This window comes from Carassius auratus, chromosome 41 (assembly GCF_003368295.1).
Source record: "Carassius auratus strain Wakin chromosome 41, ASM336829v1, whole genome shotgun sequence".
Taxonomy (NCBI): Eukaryota; Metazoa; Chordata; class Actinopteri; order Cypriniformes; family Cyprinidae; genus Carassius; species Carassius auratus.
In genome coordinates this window covers 4455717-4479762 of record NC_039283.1, presented here as the reverse complement: position 1 = coordinate 4479762, position 24046 = coordinate 4455717, and the positions used below count along the sequence as shown (strand labels likewise).

Here is a 24046-nt window from a genome sequence, read left to right as displayed (position 1 = left end):
TTCTTCTTTTTATTCATCAGATAATCCAGAAAAAAAAAACATCAGAGTTTCTACAAAAACATTAAAGGGTTAGTTCACCCAAAAATTTAAATTAGTCCATAAATGACTCACCATCAAGTCATCCTAGGTGTATATGACTTTATTCTTTCAGACGAATCCAGTCGGAGCTGTTTGATGCCACTCTGGTGCTGGTGTTGCAGTGCATCAGTCCAAAAGAAGTTAAATAAAAAGTGACCATCCATAAAAAAGTGTCCGGGGGCTGAAGAAAGGCCTCCTGTAGCGAATTATTGCGTTTTTGTAAAAAAAATATCCATATTCAGAATGTAGTAATCACTTTAAAGAAGCTCCATACAGATGTCGTATGAGGCATGTGCTGGTGAGTCTCGTGAAAACCAACGTTTGTTAACAAGAGCAAAGGAAGCAAAGTTTTCTTACTTTAACAAAGGAAAACCAGTCTCCTATTGGCTTATATAGATGTCCTCTGACATTATTATGGACAAATCCTTGTTTTGTACATCAAATTTGTGATCGTTGTTTTGTTTTGATCTCTCTGTTGTTCTTTCACGTGCGTCACTTCTGAGACGCACATGTGTGACGCCGACCTCAAACATCATTCCCCCGGAATTGCTTCCGTTTACAACATTGAGTGCAAGCTAGATTAAAGTGATTACATTTTGAATATGGTTATTTTTCTTACATCGATTTACTACAGGAAGAAATTTGTTCGACCCCCGGAGCTGTGTGAGACACTTTTTTTTTTAATGGATGGGCGCTTTTTATTTCAATCCTTTTGAACTGATGCATGCAAAACCTGCTGAGTGGCATGAAACAGTTTGAAAGATCAAAGACAATTTTTTAAATAACTCCTACTCAATTCATCTGAAAGAAGAAAGTCATATACACCTAGGATGACTTGAAGGTTAGTTATTCATGGGCTAATTTTCATTTTTGGGTGAACTAACGCTTTAAGCAGCCCAACTGTTTTCAACTATGATAATAATAAAAAAAATACTTCTTGAACAGCAAATCAGCAAATTCAAATGATTTCTGAAGGATCATGTGACACTGAAGACCGGAGTAATGATTCTGAAAATTCAGCTTTGCCATCAAAGAAATAATTTGTATTTTAAAATATGATAGCAAGTGTTGAATAATATTTCACTGTAATACTGTTTTTACTGTATCTCTGATCAAATAAATGCTGAATGATGACCATAAGAATTTCCTTTAATAAACATAAACAAAATCTTCCCGATCTCAAACATTTGAACTGCGGTGGAGCTGATAAAAAAAAAGAGTTATAGACATATTTTTGTTGTTTCCCCTGATAGCTGATATAGCCCAGCGCTACAGGATAAGCAAATACCCCACAATGAAGCTGTTCAGGAATGGGATGATGATGAAGCGAGAGTACAGAGGTCAAAGGTCAGTGAGCGCCATCGCTGATTTCATCCGCCAGCAGAAAGTGGATCCAATCAAAGAGATGGAAAATCTGGAGGAAACCAGCAGTGTAGATGTGAGTGTTTTACAATCATAATACTATACAGTTTCATTTCTTTTATTTCCTTTTTAGGTATTGACTAAGAATGATTGCTGTGTCATCTTAATGTCCTTCCTTCTCTTTCAGAGGAGTAGGCGCACCATCATTGGTTATTTTGAAAAAAGGGACTCTGACAATTACCGTACTTATGAGAAAGTGGCCAACATCCTGAGAGACGACTGTGTGTTCCTGGCAGCTTTTGGGTAAGAGAAGCACTTAAGATACTTAAAGTCAGCCCTGAATCTGTTTTCTAAATGCATGTCATTGATCTTATTATGAACAATTCTCCCATGCATATGTTTCTTGTTTTATTTTTTTATTAATTTGTCATCCCTTGGGCTTTTAAAAGGGATAAAAGATACAAATTCTGTCATTATTTATTAATCTTCATGTTAAGCCAAACCTGTGTGCAAATATTTTTTTCAATGGAACATAGAGAGACAATTTTTAAGTCATCACACCCTATTCCATAAAACAACAGTACAGTTGAGTGTGATGGTATGGCTTCAGAAGACATGAAATATGATCAACAAATCATATGCACTATTTTTATGGTTCCCTAATGGTGCTGTTCAGTCCTTTTTGGTGGCTCTAGGGTTTTGTTTAGTCCTTTTGTATTCCACCAAAAAAATAATGTATAGGTTTAAAATCTGGAATATGGTACGAGAATAAATAATGACAGAATTTTCAGTTTGGGTGAACCAATTCTTTAAGGGATGACACTACATGTAGTACTGATAAATTTTGAGATTATGGGCTATTTTGCTTCCATAACTATGTTATTTCAGGCTAGTGGGAAAAAAACATCCCAAAAAATATATTTACGTGTTTATTTTTAGTACACTTTATGACTGTAGATTTAAATTTCAATTAAAATCTTTAAAGGCAGTTTTTTTAATGAATTTTTTCCTTGAACTGTGATTCAGTTTTTTGATGCGATTCATGCAAATGATTGCAAATGAATACTCTATTAGATAATGCATTGTTTGCATATTTACACATAACAACATGTAAAAACATGTAATGTAAAAGTTGTCTTAATGTACTGTGACTAATCAACTGAGGAAGCATAGTGATCACCTGTAGTGTCTTACCTTAATTCAAGCCAGTCTGACTTTATTACCATAATTGTACCTCATTTTTTCTAGTCTTTTCTCATTTTTTACAGCGATGTTTCTAAGCCCGAGCGGTTCAGTGGTGATAACCTTATTTATAAGCCAATGGGAGAGAATGCTCCTGACATGGTCTACATGGGTTCACTCACAAATTTTGACCTCAGCTACGCGTGGACACAGGACAAGTGTGTGCCACTAGTCCGAGAAATCACATTTGAAAATGGAGAAGTATGCTTTCCTTTCTCAAAATCTCTTTTTGTTTGTGTATGAGAAGTAGCGTGTGTACTTTTTGTCTGCATTTGCTATTTGTGTGCATCTAAAAGTCGAACAACGAATTCATCATTTGCATAAGAAAAGTCCCCTCCCCCTCAGAGTACTTTTCCCACACTCGAGCACATTTGACTGTGTACGTTTCAAGTGTGTTTGTGTTTTAAAGTCGTCCACATTTCCAAGTCCTTTAGTGGGTGTTGGTTTTTTCTTTGATTTACTTGACCGCATGTTTTGAATAACTTTGGTGTGGGTTGCTTGGTGATGGGGCAGATTCTCCACAGTCTGCTCCACTGACCCACCTCTGCCCAACTACACTTCTCCCAAACATCCTACACATTCTCAAACTCGTTAGACCGCATTTAGTTGTGGCTCTCAAATCAGAGCGGAGTTCCTTCAGTGCTAATATTGTATCACTCTGCTTGTCTGTGATCGACAGTGATTAGACATTTTTTTGTGTGTGTTTGTTTGTAAAGGAACTGACAGAGGAGGGCATCCCATTCCTGATCCTCTTCCATCAGCAGGACGACACAGATAGTCTGGAGAAATTTCAGCAAGAAGTGGCTCGCCAGCTTATCAGTGAAAAGGGTAAGCAAAGGGATGAGAAAGGGTCAGGGGCGGGTCATTTTTCATGAGCAGCCGCTCATGTGCAGGGATGTAAACTATGAGAATTAATAAATCCCACTCCGAGAACAGGCATCTTCAAAGGTATCTACTTTGTATCTGCATTTCCCAAGAGCATTTTAAACCAAAGCAGATCATAGAGACCACTGGCACCAGTAGTTTGTATGCTGTACTTTGGTGTGATCTAACCTTTCAACGTTTTACAAAAGTAGCCAGGTGGTGAAGACAAAAAAAAGAAACGATTACACCTTTAGGAGAAAAAGACCAGCAAATCTGTGGCCACAGAACAGCAGAATATGAACCGAATGTGCAGTCTCTCATTAAGAGATTTCCTCCACTGGAAATACCAGGTGGTTTTAAAAGATCAAATTCGATATACAGTTTATTAATATAATGTACTACAAGGCCAGCAGATGGCCAGTATATGTAGAGGTGTACCTATGTGAAATAGGAGCCCCAGGAAAAGTTAATCTGTTAGCCCCTTCTAAAAGATTATTTGTATTTTTTTTTTGTAATGAATCTTTGTTATCTACTGATATAATTATACAACATATGAAATGTGGACAAAACGCATCTAACAGTATATAATGCACAAAACAGGATGCGCACTCTCTCTTACTGAGATGTGCACGCTCAAACCTGTGCACTCACATCTATTTAATGGTCTTCTCTTCTGGAAATAATTTTGCCAGAAGCCCTTCAACCACAGACTTTCATGACTGACTGGTGAAATAACAGAGTACCTTTCAATTGTAAGCTGATGTTGGTCAGTGAATTCTCATTATTTTATTATTTAACCTAATAGTAATTTTAATTAAATGCCTATTCGGAATAGGTATTTAGTTAATTATTTTATGCGTGTTATTTCAGCAAGTGAACAAGTTGCGGCGAAGCTCATGAAAATAATTTTTTATTTAGTTGTGTATTTGTAGTCTGTGCATTTCTCTTTTCGGGACACAAATAATATATTTCAAGCACTATATCGAACTGAGAAAAATATATTTTTAATTTTTAATTAATTTGGCTGAAAAAAATGGTAATGTTTAAATATTCGAGGCACAGTTGTTGCATGACAACCTCATTTGTTCATGGAAACAATGATGAATAAAATGTTTTATATTTGGTTTGGAGTGGAATAGGGTGTGGGCAGAAACATAAATCGGTGCCTATGCTTACCGTTGTTCTGTTTCCTCTTTTCCTCCTCTTTTTTTTTTTTCTAAGTTGCGATAGCTCAACTTCCATATGAAATGGATTAAAAATGCTCGGGTTCCGCATTCTGCTCCACTCCAGATCATGCATTTTCTAATCTTCAGAACCGTGAGGATACTCTGCACCTGTTTGAATAATGCGGCAGAGGCAACAAAAGCATAACCAGTGTATCAAGAGAGGGGGTCCCATAGGTGGGATGGAGAGATGTTGCTCCGTGCTATTAATATTAACATTCTTGTTGGTTTAAATGGTCAGCCATCGGTGGCCCCAGGCATTTGCCTGCCCCATTGCTGTGCCTCTCAGAATATGAACACAATGCACAAACTTTTACTGTTCCTTTTGTGATTGGCCGAATACCTCAAGCATGTGATGGAAATGTTACCATACTGTGATGCCATGTCCTTGTGCGTTGATACAAAACCAATAAAACCCATTAAAAACAAGGCATTTGTAGCATCCAGTGGGGACTTACTGATAACAATGACTTATACTGTCTGATGATGTTTAGACACAGTCAGTAACTATAACACATCTAAATTGACCTTTTCTCACAGGTTCTATAAATTTTCTTCATGCTGATTGCGATAAGTTCCGGCACCCTCTGCTGCACATTCAGAAGACCCCCGCCGACTGCCCTGTAATTGCCATTGATAGCTTCCGCCACATGTATGTCTTCCCAGAATTCAGCGACCTCGCGTAAGTATTGCACTTGTCCGTGTGTGTTTATTGCAGAGATCCTTTCAGCCTCCTCTCTGCAGGTTATCTCTTGTTGCAGACACCTATTAAATAAATGACTGTAGACTTTAGCCCCACAGCAACACACACTGAGTGAGTGATAGAGAATGGGCTTTAAGCTTTATCCCTCAGCCAGTTCGGCCAATTAATTTAGCGACACCTGCATGATAGTTGTAATGTGTATGAACATAGCTTAGCTTTCATATGTTTATAACTATGTTATTAATACTTTATTACAGCATTATAATTATTTATGACACTAGAGGCCATATATGATAGAAAGCATCATAATTCAGTTCATGCCTTATTTTATTAAGCACTCTGTATATCCTATTATCCAATAAGGGCCTTATCAGCCTTCCTCTTGTCAGTCTTTGATACAGCTGATTGTCCAGGGGGTCAGTGGCGTCTGGGGCAGTACAGATGATGTCGTTATCTTGTTAAAATGCTGTGGTTTTGGAGACTGTCGGCCCTCTCTGGGTCTTATCTGTTCACTCATTAAATGAATGATGCAGCTCATGTTGTTTGTTTTTTGGACTGTTTCATGATGTCTTATGTGTATGAACAGGGTTCCAGGAAAGCTGAGGCAGTTTGTATTGGACCTGCATTCAGGAAAGTTGCACAGAGAGTTCCATCACGGACCAGACCCCACAGACAGCACTCCGGGACAGGTCAGAGGTCACCCCAGCTTTTGAATGGAATTGCTTTTAATTTACAAGAGTGATTTATCGATACTTGTCATTTCACTTTCCATTATTAATAGGGCTGTCAATCGATTAAAACTTTTAATGTAATGAATCATACCCTTTTTCTGTGATTAATCGTGATTAATTGCGCACTTCATGAAATTAAGCATAGACCATTGTCTCGTTTCAAATGTTTATTTTGTCATCATTTGCTATATCCAGCAAAGTAAACCAAAAGATTGAATAGGGATTCTCAGACTTTGTATTCTCTGCCAGCTTTTTTTCAAGATAAATTGAGATGTCTTTCCAAAAAAGGCTTAGACTTAGTAACTCTTAGAAACTCTGAAAGGTCACCAAAGAACCAAATGATATAAGGAGCCCATATAAGCACATATTAAAGGAAAATAATTATAATTTTATAGTATTTGTACAGTGCAATAGCAAAGAGCTTTTTTGACTTTTTAAAGAAGACATGTTGCGATACTCAAGAGGACCACATTTAGATTAAAAAACTGCCTGCTGACTGCAAATATGTACTACAGTACATGGATCCATTCAGAATACTTAAACACAGCAACATAAACATGACCAGTCAAAACATTATCATGAATGTGTGTGGAACATGAGATGAAACATTTTATGTGCATTAATACAATGTGTGATCAGTGCATGAAGAGAACTCATGCACGCATTATTATAACAGACTCGCACATGCTTACTGTACAACTCCTGAATGCCACCACAATCGTCTTTACCTTGATTGCAGCCTTCATCCATCAAAACTATACGAGCAGGACTTGTTATCCAGTCGAGTTTGTGTCTCATCTGGCCATACAGCGGTGAGATGTGTTGACAGTCCGTTTAGTCTGTACTTCAGACAGCGCGTGACATGTGAGGGCTCACGCTCTTCAGAGACAAATACAGAATACAGAACGGCTCTGTGTAGTAACAGCTGCTCTATGTGAAATCACGCACCTGATGGAATTAACCGCTGATTAGAGAACTGGCTTTACTGACGAGATGCGCATTAACGATCGGCCGATCTTGATCTGAGCACCCCTAATAAGCGCTGTTTGGACCGATCATTTAAATGCATTCACTTAAGCCCCTTTCACACTGCCATTCCGGCAAATACACAGGTAAAGTGTTCCTGCAATTGTTCCCGGGTCGCTAGATTTTGCACTTTCGCACTGCCAGTGATTACCCGGGATATGCGCGTGCTTTCACACACAACCCGTAAAGATCCCGTAATGACATGTGATATCAGCGTGTGACATGTAATGTACGAGTCGAAAACGTTAGGCATGTTATACTTTCACCGAAAGTGAGGAACTAACTGATCTCTGCTTCATTACAGTTTGCACATATGTTTTCGTCGCGAACGTTGATCTTCCTTCAAAACAGCCGATAAAAGAGCGGGAATCAATCTGGGACATGGTTGCTTTCACACAGAAGCCGACCCGGCAATGTTCTGGCAATATTGCGGGTCCGACGTGCAGTGTGAAAGGGGCTTTACTGGATCATTGAACTGAAAACTTTCCCGGAGTTAAGCGTCTTAAAATTATTTGTTCGCAAGCAGAAAAGCTAAATGTAATTAAATGTTGAGAATAGATATTGTGCATTGTAATTTTGCATTGACGGCACTAATTCTTAACAAATTACAGATTGAACGTAACAGCACATCATTATGCAATGTTAGTTAATAATCAGCTTCCGTTTGGCCTGTACTTATCAAGACATTGTGCTCAAAATCAGCGTTGTCCACTTTTTCGGCTGATTAAAGTACCCCATTATGAAGGGACCCTTTACTCAGGTTGTGAGTTCAGCACACTTCCTGGTCCAAATCTCTGAAAAGAATCTGTTCATCTAAACTAATGAATGCAGGCATACATTAATTAAGAATGTGACTGAATGAAATGCGTGTGCAGTGGAATGAACCCAGTGGCCTCAGCACAGTGATCTCCTGACAGGAATGCATCTGTCTATCTGTGGTCTCAGTATTATGACCGTTATAAACAGTCACTTTACAGATCCAGGTGATTTGTGGTTAATTATTTGCCTGTTTGTGTGTGTGTGTTCCAGCAGGAGGAGAATACAGAGGTGGCCAGTAATCCCCCAGAGAGTTCCTTCCAGAAATTGGCCCCCAGTGAGACGCGCTACACCATCCTCAGGCACCGGGACGAGCTGTGATGTCACAACCGCATCAAGACCCAACCCAGAACCCAGCAGTCAGCTGGTGCCTACCGGGCACTGCCGCTACCTGCGCAATGTCTATTTTCATAATTTTTATTTTAGATAAAAAAAGTGAGAAGGTAAACCCCTGAGCTTTTTTTGGTGTGGGGAAGGAAGAGGAGCGTTTTTACTTTTGTTTTAGGAGCTTGTAAATATGTTTGTGCTCTGTTGGTCTTGTCTAAATTAAAAACATGACTTTTTTTTTCTTTTTTTTTTTCTTTTTTTTTTTCTTTTGTTTTGCCCTACATTTTTGTCTACCCAAGTCCCTTATTGTAGAAAAACATGGGTACATTGGTGGTCCCCATTGTGGGAAATTCAAATTGAGTTTCTTATGGATCTTAAATGTAGGCAAGTGGAATCATGGGGAAAAAAGAACAAACCTGCAGTTAGCCCATGGTGTTTCACTCCAGTCCTCAACAGAGCGTGCCCTGTGTGTGTGTGTGTGTGTGTGTGTGTGTGTGTGCGCGTGCGTGCGTGCGTGTATGAGTATGTGCACATGTACATTACATGTGCTTATTAGTCTGTATTCGTATACTGTACTGTTCCAGACTTGTTTAAATTCACGCTCGCTAAGATCCAGACTTGCTAGTCTCATATCATCCCCTTCCACCAATGGAGTTGTCAGGGTGCAGGGTCATGTTGAGGTCGGGTTTAAAGGGGTGGGGATTATTTGTAAATCTGTCATATCAGAGGGGACAAGGAAAGCAAAAAAAGAAAAGTAAATTAAAAAAACATTTTACAAGATTCTATGTTGTCTGTTTCATTAAGTGGGTTTTTTATCGACTTTTGCACTTACTAGGTCACATTACATCTGTACATTAAAGGGATAGTTCACACAAAAATGTAAATACTGTCATCAATTACTCCCCCTCAGGTCGTTCCAAACCCGTAAGACCTTTGTTCATATTTTGAAGAATGTTGGTAGCCAAACAGTTTGAGTTCCCACTGACTTCCATTGTACTATCTGTCTGTACATTTGTAGTAAACTGACCCAAAAATGTTTAATTACCAGCATTCTTCAAAAAAAAAAGGTTTGGAATGACACAAGGGTGAGTAATGGTTCACTAACATAATTGTTATTGTTGTTCAGACTAACCTTGACCCAAAAGATTGTGCATTTTAATCCAAATGTTCTGTCTTCGTGATTAAAGTTGGGAAGCGATTACACAGGAAAAAATATTGCCTTGTGAGCACTTAATACTCCATCTGCCCCCCTAACAGTGGGCTACCCCTTCAACTGTGGTAGACCCGGATGACTAAACTAACTTCTTCTTAGGGTTATGATAACATGAATAACGTGAGCCTAAGGTTGCACAAAGGATGTAATTGCTCAAAAAGGCCTGATTTAATCTGTCAAGTTTTCTTAATGTCAATAATCATTTGATCTTATTGTAACAAAACTACGTGTCCCAAAGTCAACAGGTTTCATAGACAGTATGTGCTCAATGTACTGCAGAAACCATACATTATTCAGGGGTACAACAGCTTGTCACTAGGGCAGTATTCTCACAGAAACATCTTTGTAACCTATCAAAATATTCATATTAGTACATTACTGTAAGACAGGATTAAGGAACAATTCAGCATTTTTCTCTTTCTCTTTCTGAGAGTATGGGGGCAGCAGCATCCTCTAAATGTCACGGACAGAGCTCACAGACAGACCCTACCTAAAGAGCGCATGCAGCAACATCTGCTACTTTAATCATAACTAGATTCAGGCTGCAGTTTCAAAAACTATTTGAAGAATTATTGCCACTCATAAGTGGCTTCTTTGAAAAATTAACTGATACACTTCTTAAAATATTTGAAAATGACCTACTGTCCATCATTGTTGTTATTGTTAACTAAAACTATTAAATTCACTTTGGGTAATTGAAATAAAGCTGAAATTAAATACAATTTAAATTTTAGATGAAGGGAAAAAACAGGAAAATCTAAATTAGAAATGTTGACATATATGTGTGTGTCTGTGTGTGTGTGTGTGTGAGAGAGAGAGAGAGAGAGAGAGAGAGACCATGGACCACAACCAGTCTTAAGTGTAAATATTTCAAAATTGAGATTTATACATAATCTGGATAAATAAGCTTTCCATTCATGTATGGTTTGTAATGATGGGACACTACAACTATTTGAATATCTGTAATATGAGGGTACAAAAAAATTCTAAATATTGAGAAAATTGCCAATAAAGTTGTCCAAATAAAGTCCTTAGCAATTCATATTACTAATCAAAACTGAAGTTTGATACGTTTACGGTAGGACATTTACAAAATATCTTTATGGAACATGATCTTTACTCAATATCTTAATGATTTTTGCATAAAAGAAAATTCGATAATTTTGACCCATACAATATATTTTTTGGTTACTGATACAATTTATATAGATAGATAGATAGATAGATAGATAGATAGAAAATAAAACATCACAAAAGCACAAAGCTAAATTACAAAAAAAATTAACTAAATACTGAAACTGAAAACTAAAAATATAAAACAAATGTGTGTGTGTGTGTGTGTGTGTGTGTGTTATATATATATATATATATATATATATATATATATATATATGCCACAATTTGGTATTTAAAAGTGTGGAGGAAACAGTTTTTTAAATGAAGAATATTCAAATGACAGAGTACAAACTCTTAAAGCTGTCTTTTTCTACAATATGAAATATTTGCAACTACTTCTAACTATAAACGTCTAGGGAAGCTGACCTAATGTAACTACAGTTTCCCTTCCACCATCCTTATCTTCAGACATTAAAGAAGACTTTTATCTTTAGCTACATCTTTATAGTAACATGGAAATGATCTGAAGTGGGTGTTTAAAGGAGACACAAGAAAAAGGATCTCCGGTGTCATGAAACATCTTCCCGCCCACAGCAGGAACCCATGACATCACAACACCTATGGAGATTACATCACAGAGCACCACAGATGGCCTGCCATATTTTCCATTTGAGTGCGCGAGTGTATTTCGCACAGAATATGGAAAGTGCAACGTGTCTGACAGTCGGCTGTGTGCAGGTCAGTCGTCTGGGACTTTCCCTCCGCGAGCAGCACAGCCGAACACATGCAGAGCTCAGCACTAGGGCTATCTCGCTCGTGCATCATGCACAGGGTGGCTTGCATGTGCTGTTGGAGACGTTCATTCGCCCCTTCGTAGGGGAAGTCCAGTGTGTTGTGTTATGAGGAAGGCGTGGGGGCCAGTGTGTTTGTGAGGGGATCCCCCTGCTCACCCCAAAAAACAACGCGGGAGACTGGGGGCAGCAGCCGCGCATCTCAGTCAGGACAAAAACAGAAAACAGATTTAAAATTATTTAAAAAAAACTGACAAGTTGGTTTTTAGACTGCATTTCAATGGCACTAAATCTTTTGATGAAGCGTACCTTGTGGTTCCTAAAAACCATTTAGTGTGAATCAGTACTACTATCGAATGCAAAAGAACTGAAAGAGTGATAGTAGACAATTTTCTTTCTCTATTTTTGACAAGAGAAACTTAAATAAGGGTCGATAAACCATATAAAGGCTATTGTTCTTTTCTGCTGGTCTTTCAGGAGCGTAATCAAATAACATTCAAATGTTGTTTGTGCTGAAGGAGGTCTCGCAGCGCATTGATTTCAGCATTAGATTTGATTCTCAGAGGCTTGTGTTATCAAAGCCTTGCAGGGAAACCTCACCCAAATCTATCAGCCACCCCAGCAGCACACAGAAAGATACATGAAACATATGAGCAGCCTGGGTAAACCCAGCTTAGCAGGATGTTTGATCTAAACCTGAGAGTTGTTGATCAGAATCATCTCGATCAGATGTGTGAACTGCTAAGTAAAACAGAAAAGATCATAAAGAAATCATATATGAAGCATCGGTATTTCCACAATTACAGCATACACGCAATTTCCCAAGAGGCAGATTGTCTTCTTCAATGTGCAATTGTAATTTATTCATCTCGCCATCTTTATCTAGTTATAATAAGCTGTATGTATTAAAGATCATAAAGATCTATTCTGTTATATTAAAAGTATTTAAACAAACCATTACATTTGTATATTAATTATCCATTACAGTGGCTTATTAAGTTTTATTCAAATTTCATTTATTTTTGGCAGCCTGAGACAATATCACATTTTAAGGCAAAACAAGTATTCATTGTCTGGACAGAATGAGCTCCTCAGACTATGGAAACTGTATCATAATTTTAACTTCATCATTTGTTATTGATAATGATGAGTATTAAATGTTCATTCATAGTGTACTGAATTTCTAACTACTGTGCAACGTTTCATTTAAAAAGAGTTACAATGCCACACAGGGGCATTTGAAGTGTTTATCATCAAATTCTGCATTAACCTTTTCAATTTTAGCACAAAAAATCGACATAATTGTAGTAAACAGAACCATATCACCTACTGCACATCCTCAGTATGCATAACAAGTCATGATGTTACATACTGTAGTTCACACTCTTCTACAACAATCATCTATGATCTCTAACCACCTCTAACACCTACAGTCACATTACCGCTACAAAGGTTGATCAGCTGATCCACAGGATCTCAGATGGTGGAATAAGGCCTTGTTTGCTTTGGCATAGAAATGAATGATGAATTAAGGCAAAAGGAGAATTAGCAAGTCCACTCATTGTAGCATGTCGCTTATGCATGTTTGTACTGCGTGTAGGAGTTATTCTGCAGTTGTGGTTGTTTTATTTGCATTGAGCGTCTGGTGTTTATTTCAGAATACGCGTGGGTCGCCAACTCCGCCGTCTCGTGGCCTCCTCTACAAAAACAAATGTGCTCGAGTGTCACTGAGTGTCGTTCTTACTGTTGTTGTTGCTCTTAAGCTGTTGTAGCTGCTGGGCGATATGTTCTTTCTTCTTCCGTTGGATCAGGTTGCCTCCGGCAAAACCAAGCAGTCCACCCCCCACAGCAGCAGCGACCCCCGCCACTTTAAATCCCGCTAAGAGTCCCAGCGGCCCTCCTAGCACTCCCCCCACCACTGCACCCGCCACGGGCAAAACCGCCATCTTCAAACGAGCCGCCTGTGAACAAAAAGCACATATATATGTATATATGTTAAAATGATTGTTGTTATTATTATTAAATAGTTAATTATTAAATTAAATATATTACATATAAAACAATGATCACATATAGGTCTAATAATAACAACAATAATAATAATAATAATAATAATATTATATATATATATATATATATATATATATATATATATATATATATATATATATATATTATTGTTATTATTATTGTTATTATTATTGTTGTTGTTATTATTAGACCTATATGTGATCATTGTTTTATATGTAATATATTTAATTTTATAATTAACTATTTAATAATAATAACAACAATCATTTTAACAAAACTAACAATTATTATTATTATCCTGGGTATGATAATTGTTTCATTTTAAACAAAAACAATGATAATACAAATGATTTTCAATTATTATAATTCAATTATTATTTTACTATTTTTAATAATATTATTAGAAATCCTCTCTATGATATAATTATCTGTGTTTTATTGTACACATTTCTGCATGTTTGTTGTACCCCATTAATTTTTTCAAACATGAAACATTACATTATATCATGACAATTATATTCATGACATTTTTTACTTCTAAAAAATGTCTAAAAAAAAGAATTTAAATTGTAAAATAAAATACATGCTCACTATAAAGTGGTGTGTTCAACTTATTGTGTGTATAAATTACATTCTGTATGTATTTTTGAGCAGATTAATACAAATGAGCCTCATTTCACTGACCCACATGCAATGTGCATGAAAGCATCAATGTCCCAAAACGGTGTTTGAACTAACGCATTTTTTCATGTGCTATTTTTCTGATAATCAAACAATTATAAAGTCTTTCATGTCCAGTTTACAGCCAAACAGAAACATATGCAGTCATAAGTAAACATACGCACAATATTAATCAGAGATCTGGAGAGAGAAAAAAAGCCTCTATGAAATTGGATGTGTACAGATCAAACCAGACCTGGTAAATTAATTGATATCACCTTTAGCCAGATTCTTTAATTAAGTACAAGGAATCAAGCCCCCTAGCGTGCACACACACACACACACACACACACACAAACACAATTTAATTTGTGTGAAGATACATAAACTTTAAAGGCTGGGTTGGGCATCAAATGGCACTTTCTCATCTCTCCTTCAACCTCTCTCATGCTCTGGTTCTCTGTCATCTAATCATCTTCACAAGGCAGGGCTAACCGAGCTGTTAATTATGTCTGGAGAGAGAGATTGAGGAAGTAACTCATGTTATTTGGATACTCCTGAGCCAGCACTTTAAGGACTGACTCTGTGTGTGTTTGTCAGAATATCTATGTCTTTAGCGGTGTGTGTGTGTGTGTGTGTGTGTGTGTGTGTGCGTGTTGACCACCCCTTGTCCTTTTCAGCAGTCACAGAGGTGGGTCCACTTTCTACACAAAATGCTCAATAGAACTGCATTAACTCCAAAAAAGAGAAACATTTCAATTGAGACTCAATCAATAAAACACATACAAACGCACTATCGCACGCAAACACACACGGCCCATGCCTCCATGTTTCGCCCTTCCCTTGCTTTTTCTGTCAAAAGTTGGCACTCTGCAGCGTATATGTATGTGTGTGCATGTATCGAACCCCCAGCAGGAACTCGAATGCTGTTTATAAACTCTCTTTAACACTCTTTAGACTTCCACACGCTCACACACACATCAACTCCCTGTGAGGGGCCAGCCAACACACATCGATCCTTCTCCACTCCATGCCTTCCGCCACCACTGCCACTGCTCTCTCCCCCCTCTCTCTCTTAATTGTGGTTTCCTTGCACTCTGAGGAGGATCAATGGCCTGATTGCGGGGTAGGCCGGGTGAAGCAGGGGGGTAGAGTGGAATCGATTCCCTAGCAGGAGTGTCCCCTCTCCCCTTACCTTTCCTAGGCTCTGAGTCCCCTCCTCCACATTAGCAGCTGCTATGCTAACATTGGCCTCAATGCTGTCAATCTTCTCCTGCTGAGTCTAAGACAGAAAGACACAAGTTACAGACTGTCCATACACACATACAAACTCCAATATATGTATATAATTTGTATAGTATATCTAACATTTTATATATACACACACACACACAATGTCATATGTTTTATGTATATATATATATATATATATATATATATATATATATATATATATATATATATATACACATAAAACATATGACATTATATTAATTCAACTGTAAATGTACTAATGCATTACTAGAATCAAAGATTTTACCTGTTAATATTATTTAATAGACCTAAACTAACATGAACAATGAACAGTTGTATTTTAATTACCTAGCATTAATAAAAATGAATAGACACAGCAATGCATGTCTTGCTCAGTATTAGGTAATGCATTCAATAATGTTATTGTAAAATGTTATTTACGTTTAACAGAAAATCATAATGTGAGTGGGAAATATACTGTAGGAGTTGCAAGTGGTCACAATTTCCTGTTATCATCAGTTCTGCTGCTGCAGTTACAACATATTCATTTATAAAAGAACAAATAGTACTTAGAACAAATATTAGTTTATAAAATTTTAACTTTACATTTTGTATTGTTTTAGACAAGATAAATATCATACTTCAAGATATTTCAAGTGTTTATATAAAATAAATTCTTAACTTACACATAAATAAAAGTGCCATATATTATAATTAAGAATGTACAATATTTAGAATAATGCAGTTTAAAATAGTTTTATATGGTGTGTCAAACTGCAGAAAAGGGCTGACATGTCATATCAACTGCCCATATGTGTTTACAATCATTTAATAACCAATAATAAATACATAAATAATTAAATTATAAATTATATATAAAATAAATAAATAAATTATAAATAAATCAATCAGTAATCTTTGAATCCCATCAAATATACAAACACCTCATAAATAGTATAAAGCAGACAAAGACATGCTAGGTACTGTAATCTTGGTAGTGGGTAGCTGGGGGTTTAAGTGCTGGGGCAGAAGGGTGAATGGGAGGGGGCTGGTTGTCGGGGGTAACTGGGTGGTCTGTCGGAAGCTTATGAAATATTCAAAGAATGGCAGCTGTCTCTCTGTCTAAATCAGTGTGAGCTCGAAGTAATCACTACACACAATTGCATACGTAAACACACACACACACACAATAGAGAGGGCTGGAAAATCTTCTTTAACTCTCCAGCACAGAGTTACATGAGCCTGGCACCTGCGCCTGTGTGGCATGTGTTTGTGTGAAAAGAAATCTGTATTTGCATTGCTCTCTGCAGCTCATGGCGACTGTAAAGTTAGTGTTCTTCCTCCGCTTCATTTTGAAATAATTTGTGTGTATGTAAATGTGTCCTGAGTGTGCTTTCTCAGGGCTCAACAATAAGGACGCCCTTTGAGAGTTTCAGATCAGTTGATGGACCGTCTCTATCTAACCAGTGCTCCACTGCCACTAAATCTTACATGTGTTGACCCTGTATGTGTTTTTATGCCTTGCAGACTTAAACATTTGGTTTTCTGACATGTACTGGACATTGCTGCTTTTTGACATTTTATTCTTTAAATGTCACCAAATGTTATGTAACATAGATTAGGTTTTGCTGATATTTCAAGATTTACAATCTTGAAAGCATCAGGAAGAATGGTGTGAAAATGTACAAGTATAATAATAATTAATGTTTCAAATTGCAAACCATTATTCCAGATCATATACTGTACATAACGGACAGACTATGGATGGATGGATGGATAGATAGATAGATAAACCAATGAAATTGTTTTACTGAAATCTAATTTCACTATTACAATTGACCTATCGGTAAGCCCCTCTCCTCGGACGCAGATGACCCAAACCCAAACAAAACGGAGCAAAATGTCCCAAAGCATTCCCCCCAATCCCAATGAAGACAAAACATTCATTTTCTGGTTGTCATTCTCTTATTAAGTTACAGTTTTCATCAGCTCAAGCAGAACGTTAATGTCATATTATGCTTCAGCAAGGTACTTTGGGATAAAACTTGAACTAACGTTAAAGTTGAGTAGGCCTACATGCTAATGTACAAACCTAAATAGTGAACTGTTCTCGCATCTTGAACAGTGTAGGGCAAAAACAAAAATCGAAGGTCTCTTCATATTAAACTGGTTAAATGTAATCGTACCCTGTGATACATGAAGAGTGTTGATCCGGGACATTGTTATTTGCTACTGCGGACGTAATGAACGTAACTTGAGGCTTCTCCCGATTGCATTGTGATCCGTAAACCCTCCGTATATAAAAATATTTTATATATCCCTCCATGGCATATTTAAGTCCCATTTGAATGGTGGTCCAAAATTTTTCAGAAAGATACGGGCACAAGGTTTCCACACTGACTGCTGTCACCTTAAGACACTTAGCAACTGTTTGTCTGAGTTCACAACAGTAATTAAGGGGGTCGGGGCTTATCGATAGGTCAATTAAGCCCTATTTCTGTTGGTTAAATAATGGCACAATTCATCATCATCAATGGAGGACAAGCCAAAACACTCATCACTAATCAAAATCCTATAAGCATTTATTTATTAGTCATCCGCACACACCTTACCTCCTAACCCTGTAAACAGACTATTTTAAGACCCTCACTAATGACTGGGTACGAAAGCTATTGATGGCTTTCTTTATCTCTCCTCCCTCCCCTCAGGAGTAGAAGATAATCAGCACCGTCTGCTAACAAGCTGCATGGATACTCAAGAGAACACACAGACCTCCTGGGTTCATCTTTGGCTCAGTGTGAACGGAATAAACTATACTGTGGGTGTCCTCCACAGAGAGGCAAGAGCTAATAAGGCTGGCTATCATGTTATACTTACCCCCATCCAGATCCCATCATCGTTCCCCAAGAGTGTCAAGTGATTACTGACAGTCACGATCAACTGTTACCGATATTAAGCTTTTGTTTTGTAGCCATGAATAAGCTTAAAGGAGCTGGCTGAATGACAGGAATACATACTCAAAATACTAATATTAAAAGGAGTAATTTTGAAGCATTTTTCCCTTAAGTTCACTATTAGTCAAGGGCTGGTTTTGCAACCAAAAATGTCTCATTGTAATGGGAAACATTAATTTTAAAGCAGTACATTATTACATTACCTATGCAGAACCTATGTAGTACAATTTATTAACCAAAACTAACCCTTAACCTAAAATTTTTAATTCTGTCATTGTTTACTCACCTTCATATCATTCCAAACCTGTATAATTGTCTTTCTTTGGTGCTACATAAAAGAAGACATTTGGAAGAACACTGATAATCAAACAGTTGCGTTCCCATTGACTTCCATTGTATGAACAAAATATATGATGGGAATCAATGGGAAACTATCTATTTGGTTACAAACATTCTACTTCAAAATATCTTCTTTTGCTTTCTGCTGTAAAAAAGAAATTCATTCAGGTTTCTAATAACATGAGGGCGAGTAAATGATGACAGAATTTAAATTTCTGGGTGAACAATCACTTTGAGAATGAGAGAGACAGACAGTTTTCCAACTGCACATTGTTCTAACAATGGCTGCTATATCGCATGGCTTCTCATTAATCCTCGCTGGTTAGCACATGGCGGACAGACTGTCACCAATCTCTTTATGTCTTCTCAATCACACACACACACACACACACACACACACTGCTGGGATCAATACCAACTTGCTGGCTCTCAGGAGACAATGCCATTTGTCTGACAGCTCTGCCAAACCTAAGGATTTTAGTCACCACCTTTTATCTTTCTTTCTTTCTTTCTTTCTTTCTTTCTTTCTAAGTAAGCAAAGAATGAATCATTTCCATAGATGTGTGATACTTACATGAACAAGAGTGGCAAACTCATTCACTAAACCATTCAGCTCCAGTAGGTCCTAAACAAACAAACCCCAAAAGTCACACACACTTAAAAGTATTTGTATTCAAATATATTTCAGTGTTTGTAAGTGTTTGTGTGTATTACCTCAGCTAAAGAATCCCAGGACTCAGCGGCGTTCTGTTCTGGAGGGATTTCAGGCAGGAGCAGCTGTGTTTGGGTGACAGGAGAACCAGGTACACCTGTATCACAGTCTCCTATAACACATAACATAAAAGAGAAAATGCTTGCAGAAAAATAGTAATCATAACACATCTGGAATAACTAACACAGATACTCTCAGAAACACATACTGTGCAACGTATCCAAGGCAGTGCTGGTAGTTTTGTAAGAGTCTGCACCAATAGTTGGAGCATCCGGCCTACTGATTGCATTCGAGTGAATCCGGAGGAACTCCTGAATGGCAGTGGACGCTCGATCTTTGATTGGCTGAACAAGTTTCTCCAGATCTTCAGCATCAGCACTGCGGACCCGCCCACACAACTTCTCCATCTCCCGAAGGTTCGATCGCAACTGCTGCAAAGATGAAAAGTCTTCGTGATAACCGGATCCATGGTTTCGTTCAAAACCTCAATATAGTATTTTCTACTACACAAATTTGACCTGTTCAATTGAGCAAGAAATGTGTATAAAACAAAATAGAATATATAAAACTGTGAATGATAGTTTAACATCTTAGCTGAAATCCAAAACTGTTCACACTTTTTCTCTCCATGCAAGTACAACAACACATTTCATCCACTGCCAACATCTCAGTGTTGGTGTGAGTTTGCAGAAAGAGTTGGTGAAATAAAATAAAAAACAGTGATTTCCCATTGATTTTCTGTGACCTTTACAGTTGTTCATGATTACTGGATAATTGTTTTTTTTTTTTTTTTGTAAGAAATAATTCTACAGAAAATGCTGGGAAAGGATTGTATTTGATGTGTCAAACTTATTTTTATTATTATTTTTTATTATTATTTAATTATTTATTTTGTAATGAAAACTCCAAACTACTGTCCTCTCCTCATGGTCTTCATAATATTTGACAAATAAAATATTATCCCCACAAAATCTAGGGGAAAATATATATTGCTCAAAAATGCTCATGATTTTTCCCAATACTTTTTAAGGTTTTTCATTATACAGGCCTAGAAATCACAAATTCAGAATTCTCAAAATGTTCTAGGTTTTCCATGTGCAGAAGCACCCCGTGATTATTTAGTTCATTAGTAGATCGTTACTAGATCGTTAGTAACGAACCAGATGTTGATGAAAACCTGAAGCTATACATAAAACATACTGGTGCTTCTCATCAGCTCACATCCAGAAGAAACATCTAGTAGGGATTACAGATCAATTCATACGTACTGAATCCAGAGGGCCAAGCTACCAGCCGGCCAATCAAAGCTTTCAGCTCAACTGCTCTCATTTCACACCCTGAATAACCATACTCAGAATCAATGATTTACATACACACAGAACACTAAAAGCATTACTAATGAACGCAGCTTGCTTTGTAATATAGGATGGGGACACAAAAAGACAGATGAAATTAATCTTAATCTGGGTCAGTCCACCCCACCCCCCAAAGCTCCTTCTATAGGTGTGTGATGAGAGCAATCTTAGGGGTTTTTCTCTCTTGCTCTCTCTTTTTCTGTCCCTGGGGAACTACTTTAACAATGTCTGTCTTGTTTCCGTCTATTGTCAGTCGTCCACATCTCACTGACACAGAAACACTTGCAGGCTCTCACACTAACTGCAGTGGTGGACACAGGAAAGCTCTCTGGCATCTCTTGGGGAGGACAAAACCTGGGTGCTAAGGTCACACACACACGGCACGTAACACACTCCAAGAACTGCCCCATGAGAGACCCGGACAGACTCTCAGAAACATTAACACACAGGTTACATGCTTGTCTGGCCATTAGGTAGAGAAAAGACATCACACGTACACCATCACGTACACCAGAGACCAAACATTACTTAATATATATATAGACATGTCTCACAGCTGTATCAGCATAGGATGAAGGCATGTTATAAGATCTTTTTATCATGTTCAGAGAAATTTGTGAATGTATAGATTACTTTCTTTTCATTTTTTATTAACCTGCATTGAACCTGATCAACATGATGACGTTTCCCTTTGGCTTAAAGGAATAGTTCACCCAAACATAAAAAATTTGGAACCCTCATTCCATTATTAAGATTTAGATGAGTTTGCTTCTTCATTGGAACAGATTTTGAGAAATTTAACAATAAATCACTTGATCACCAATGTATATTCTGTGAATGGGTGCCGTCAGAATGAGAGTCCAAACAGCTGATAAAAACATCACAATGGTCCACAAGTAATCCACACAATGCAATTTATGTTATGTTATTACGTTTATGTTTTATCAGCTGTTTCAACTTTCATTCTGACGGCACCCATTCACTTCAGAGGATCCCGAGGTGAGCAAGTAAAGTAATGAATGCCATCTTAGATGGCCTGAGTTTAAAAACATTTTCAACAAATTGTCCATTTAGGTGTGAACTCCTCCTTAATAATGCAATGTTGTGTTTATTTTATTTTATTCTTTTTATTAATTCAATATTTAAAAACTTGTTATATATAGTAGAATGTACAAGCTGCTCTTTATCATACAATGAAAGTGAATGGTGACCATGGCTGTCAAACTAGTTTTCAAGTTAACTATTATTAGCGATTTAAATGTTAAACTACGGTGATTGTATGGAAGGCAGCTGAGGTGAAGATAACAGAACTTCCATTTTTTGGCTAAATAATCCCTTTTAACTGTGCCAAAATTATGTTAAGATTTATTATGCAATTTAACCATGGCAACAGCCTGTTACATAAGAATGATTTGTCTGAGCAACATTCCACAGTGCCTTGTGCCACATGGGAATATTCTCAAACCAGTTCACTACCCTGAGAAAACCAACAAAAAAATGGAGAGATATTTTTTTCCAAATCCCACTAGCTGTTAATGTTAATTGTCCCACACTTTGCAACCCTGACTTTTCCAGTCATCTGCTTGTGGATAAGGATTTGTACAATTTATGGAAATTGAACTCTCAAGAATAATTTTTAGACAAAGAAAAACTACGGAAGAGCATATCATGTTGAAAACAGTTGTGCTTCTTAATATTTTTGTGGAAATCACGATGCAGGATTCTTTAATCAATAGAAAGTAAAAAAAAATATTTTGCACCATTACAGAAGATGTCTTTACCGTCACTTTTGATCAGTTGAACACATCCTTGCTAAATAAATATTTCAACTTCTTTAAAAAAACAGTGCTATAGTTATCATTGTCGATCATCGAAATTTCACATTTAAATGTGAATGTAAAAAAAATAGAATTATTGCAATTTTGTTGTACCTGGACTGTGCGGCTGGAGTTGATGTGCTCTTGGTGGAGTTTATCCCACTGACTGTTTCTCTGAAACTGTGAAAAGGAAGCTTAGTTAGTTAGACAGCTTTATCTGTTTATGTACATTTAATAAAATCTCCTCATGATCACAACCCGGTAATTCACAATCATCTAGGTTTGGATGGTTCTGGATGATCCCCCAAACCCTTATTATTCTATTCTATGTTCCTCAAGCAGGCTGACCGGGAGAGATTTCAGACACACCATCAGCTATTCAGCACCCGGCTCCCTATGGTGAGCACACACACAGACACAGGCTCTCTCTGTTGACCATATGCTGAATTTTGGGTGTGATGTGCTGGGCTTTGCTGTCGATGTTCATGTGTGTGTGTGTGTTTGTACCTTTTCTATGTTGTGTTTGTGCTGGTGCAGTCTCTCCAGGTCAGTGGGAATGGCCACTTTAATGAATTTCTGAATGGGGGGCTCCAGGCGCAGAAGCGAAAGCTTTCCAGCCTCCTCCACCATCTTGACCGTCTCTTTTGACCTCTCTTATAAGGTCACAGGCTTATACGAATCCATTCACACTTAGTCTTCCACTAAAAGACAGAAAGAGAGAATATGACAGTTATACCATATAGGAAATTAAATGCTTTTTTATATATAAAAAATAATTATAGTAAAAAATGATTAAAGATAATACAGTATTAAGTTGTGGGAGGGGAGTTTGGGGTAGTTTTTCTCTATCAGAAAGTAAAATAAATTAATTAACAGTTCTGAGTAGCATCATGGTACAATGATAGCAACAGGTGGTAATATTACGGCACATTTGATAAAGGCTATTCCATGGTACTGAATTTATAATTTTGTAACATATTATTTACATTGTTCTCTGAGACACTTCACAGAGTATTGTCCAGTGCTATTACCATGTTATATGTATAGAAAATTATTTAACGTCAAAAATATTGTGTCAGATGTCTTATGATAAGACTGTTACGATATCAGTGTTAGTTGGCAGAACAGGACTGTGTGTTCACATTCTCATGCTCAACATAATACTTTTAATAAACCATAATAATACAATCCCTAGGGCTAAAAGATGAGTTTAAGTTCAGCTAGCTTGCTAAACTCCCTCAACAGTGACTTTATTCAGCTCTGTGATTGAAAACCACATACTGAAACTGACTTTTTTCAGTTTCATATAAGTCTTTGCTTACCTGTCGAGAAAACAGCGGAGCCCTGCTGTAAGTGATTTTAGTCACCGTCACTAACTTTGTGTTTGTAAACAGTTTCGCCTTGTGCTGTGTGCAACTACAAAATGTGTCCG

The 24046-nt window shown here is 37.3% G+C and overlaps 2 protein-coding genes across 4 annotated transcripts in view; one reads left to right on the top strand and one right to left on the bottom strand.

Moving 5' to 3' along the window:
* The window catches only part of LOC113059850 (endoplasmic reticulum resident protein 44-like), a 14903-nt gene extending 5750 nt beyond the window's left edge, over positions 1-9153 (top strand). Inside the window, exons 5-11 of one of the 2 annotated variants that reach the window (XM_026228486.1) lie at positions 1332-1516; positions 1628-1743; positions 2709-2883; positions 3399-3510; positions 5310-5451; positions 6059-6161; positions 8262-9153. In XM_026228486.1, the coding sequence (XP_026084271.1) occupies positions 1332-1516; positions 1628-1743; positions 2709-2883; positions 3399-3510; positions 5310-5451; positions 6059-6161; positions 8262-8366 (938 nt within the window). In that variant the 3' untranslated portion in view covers positions 8367-9153. Of the gene's footprint in view, positions 1-1331; positions 1517-1627; positions 1744-2708; positions 2884-3398; positions 3511-5309; positions 5452-6058; positions 6162-8258 lie in introns of both variants that reach the window. The other variant, XM_026228485.1, reaches the window with a different exon arrangement.
* Positions 1272-24046, bottom strand: LOC113059854 (syntaxin-17). Of its 2 annotated transcripts, XM_026228491.1 has the most exons (9): positions 23937-24046; positions 23122-23315; positions 22729-22794; positions 19651-19873; positions 19445-19554; positions 19305-19355; positions 15379-15465; positions 13237-13453; positions 1272-1492 (listed from the first exon to the last, which is right to left on the bottom strand). In XM_026228491.1, the coding sequence occupies exons 2-9, from the start codon at positions 23242-23244 to the stop codon at positions 1476-1478; spliced, it is 894 nt and encodes a 297-aa protein (XP_026084276.1). In that variant the 5' UTR covers positions 23245-23315; positions 23937-24046; the 3' UTR covers positions 1272-1475. The 2 variants fall into 2 exon arrangements, with proteins under 2 accessions (XP_026084276.1, XP_026084275.1); XM_026228490.1 differs by lacking the exon at positions 1272-1492 and having other exon boundaries at positions 12484-13453.

Bases quoted from the DNA above. Each gene is read 5' to 3' on its own strand.
- LOC113059854 (XM_026228490.1), bottom strand. From the start codon at position 23,244: ATGGTGGAGGAGGCTGGAAAGCTTTCGCTTCTGCGCCTGGAGCCCCCC. The intron at 19,555-19,650 runs GTATGTGTTTCT...TATGTGTTATAG, and splicing joins TGCCTTGGATACGTTGCACA to GAGACTGTGATACAGGTGTA. The intron at 19,356-19,444 runs GTAATACACACA...TTGTTTGTTTAG, and splicing joins CCTGGGATTCTTTAGCTGAG to GACCTACTGGAGCTGAATGG.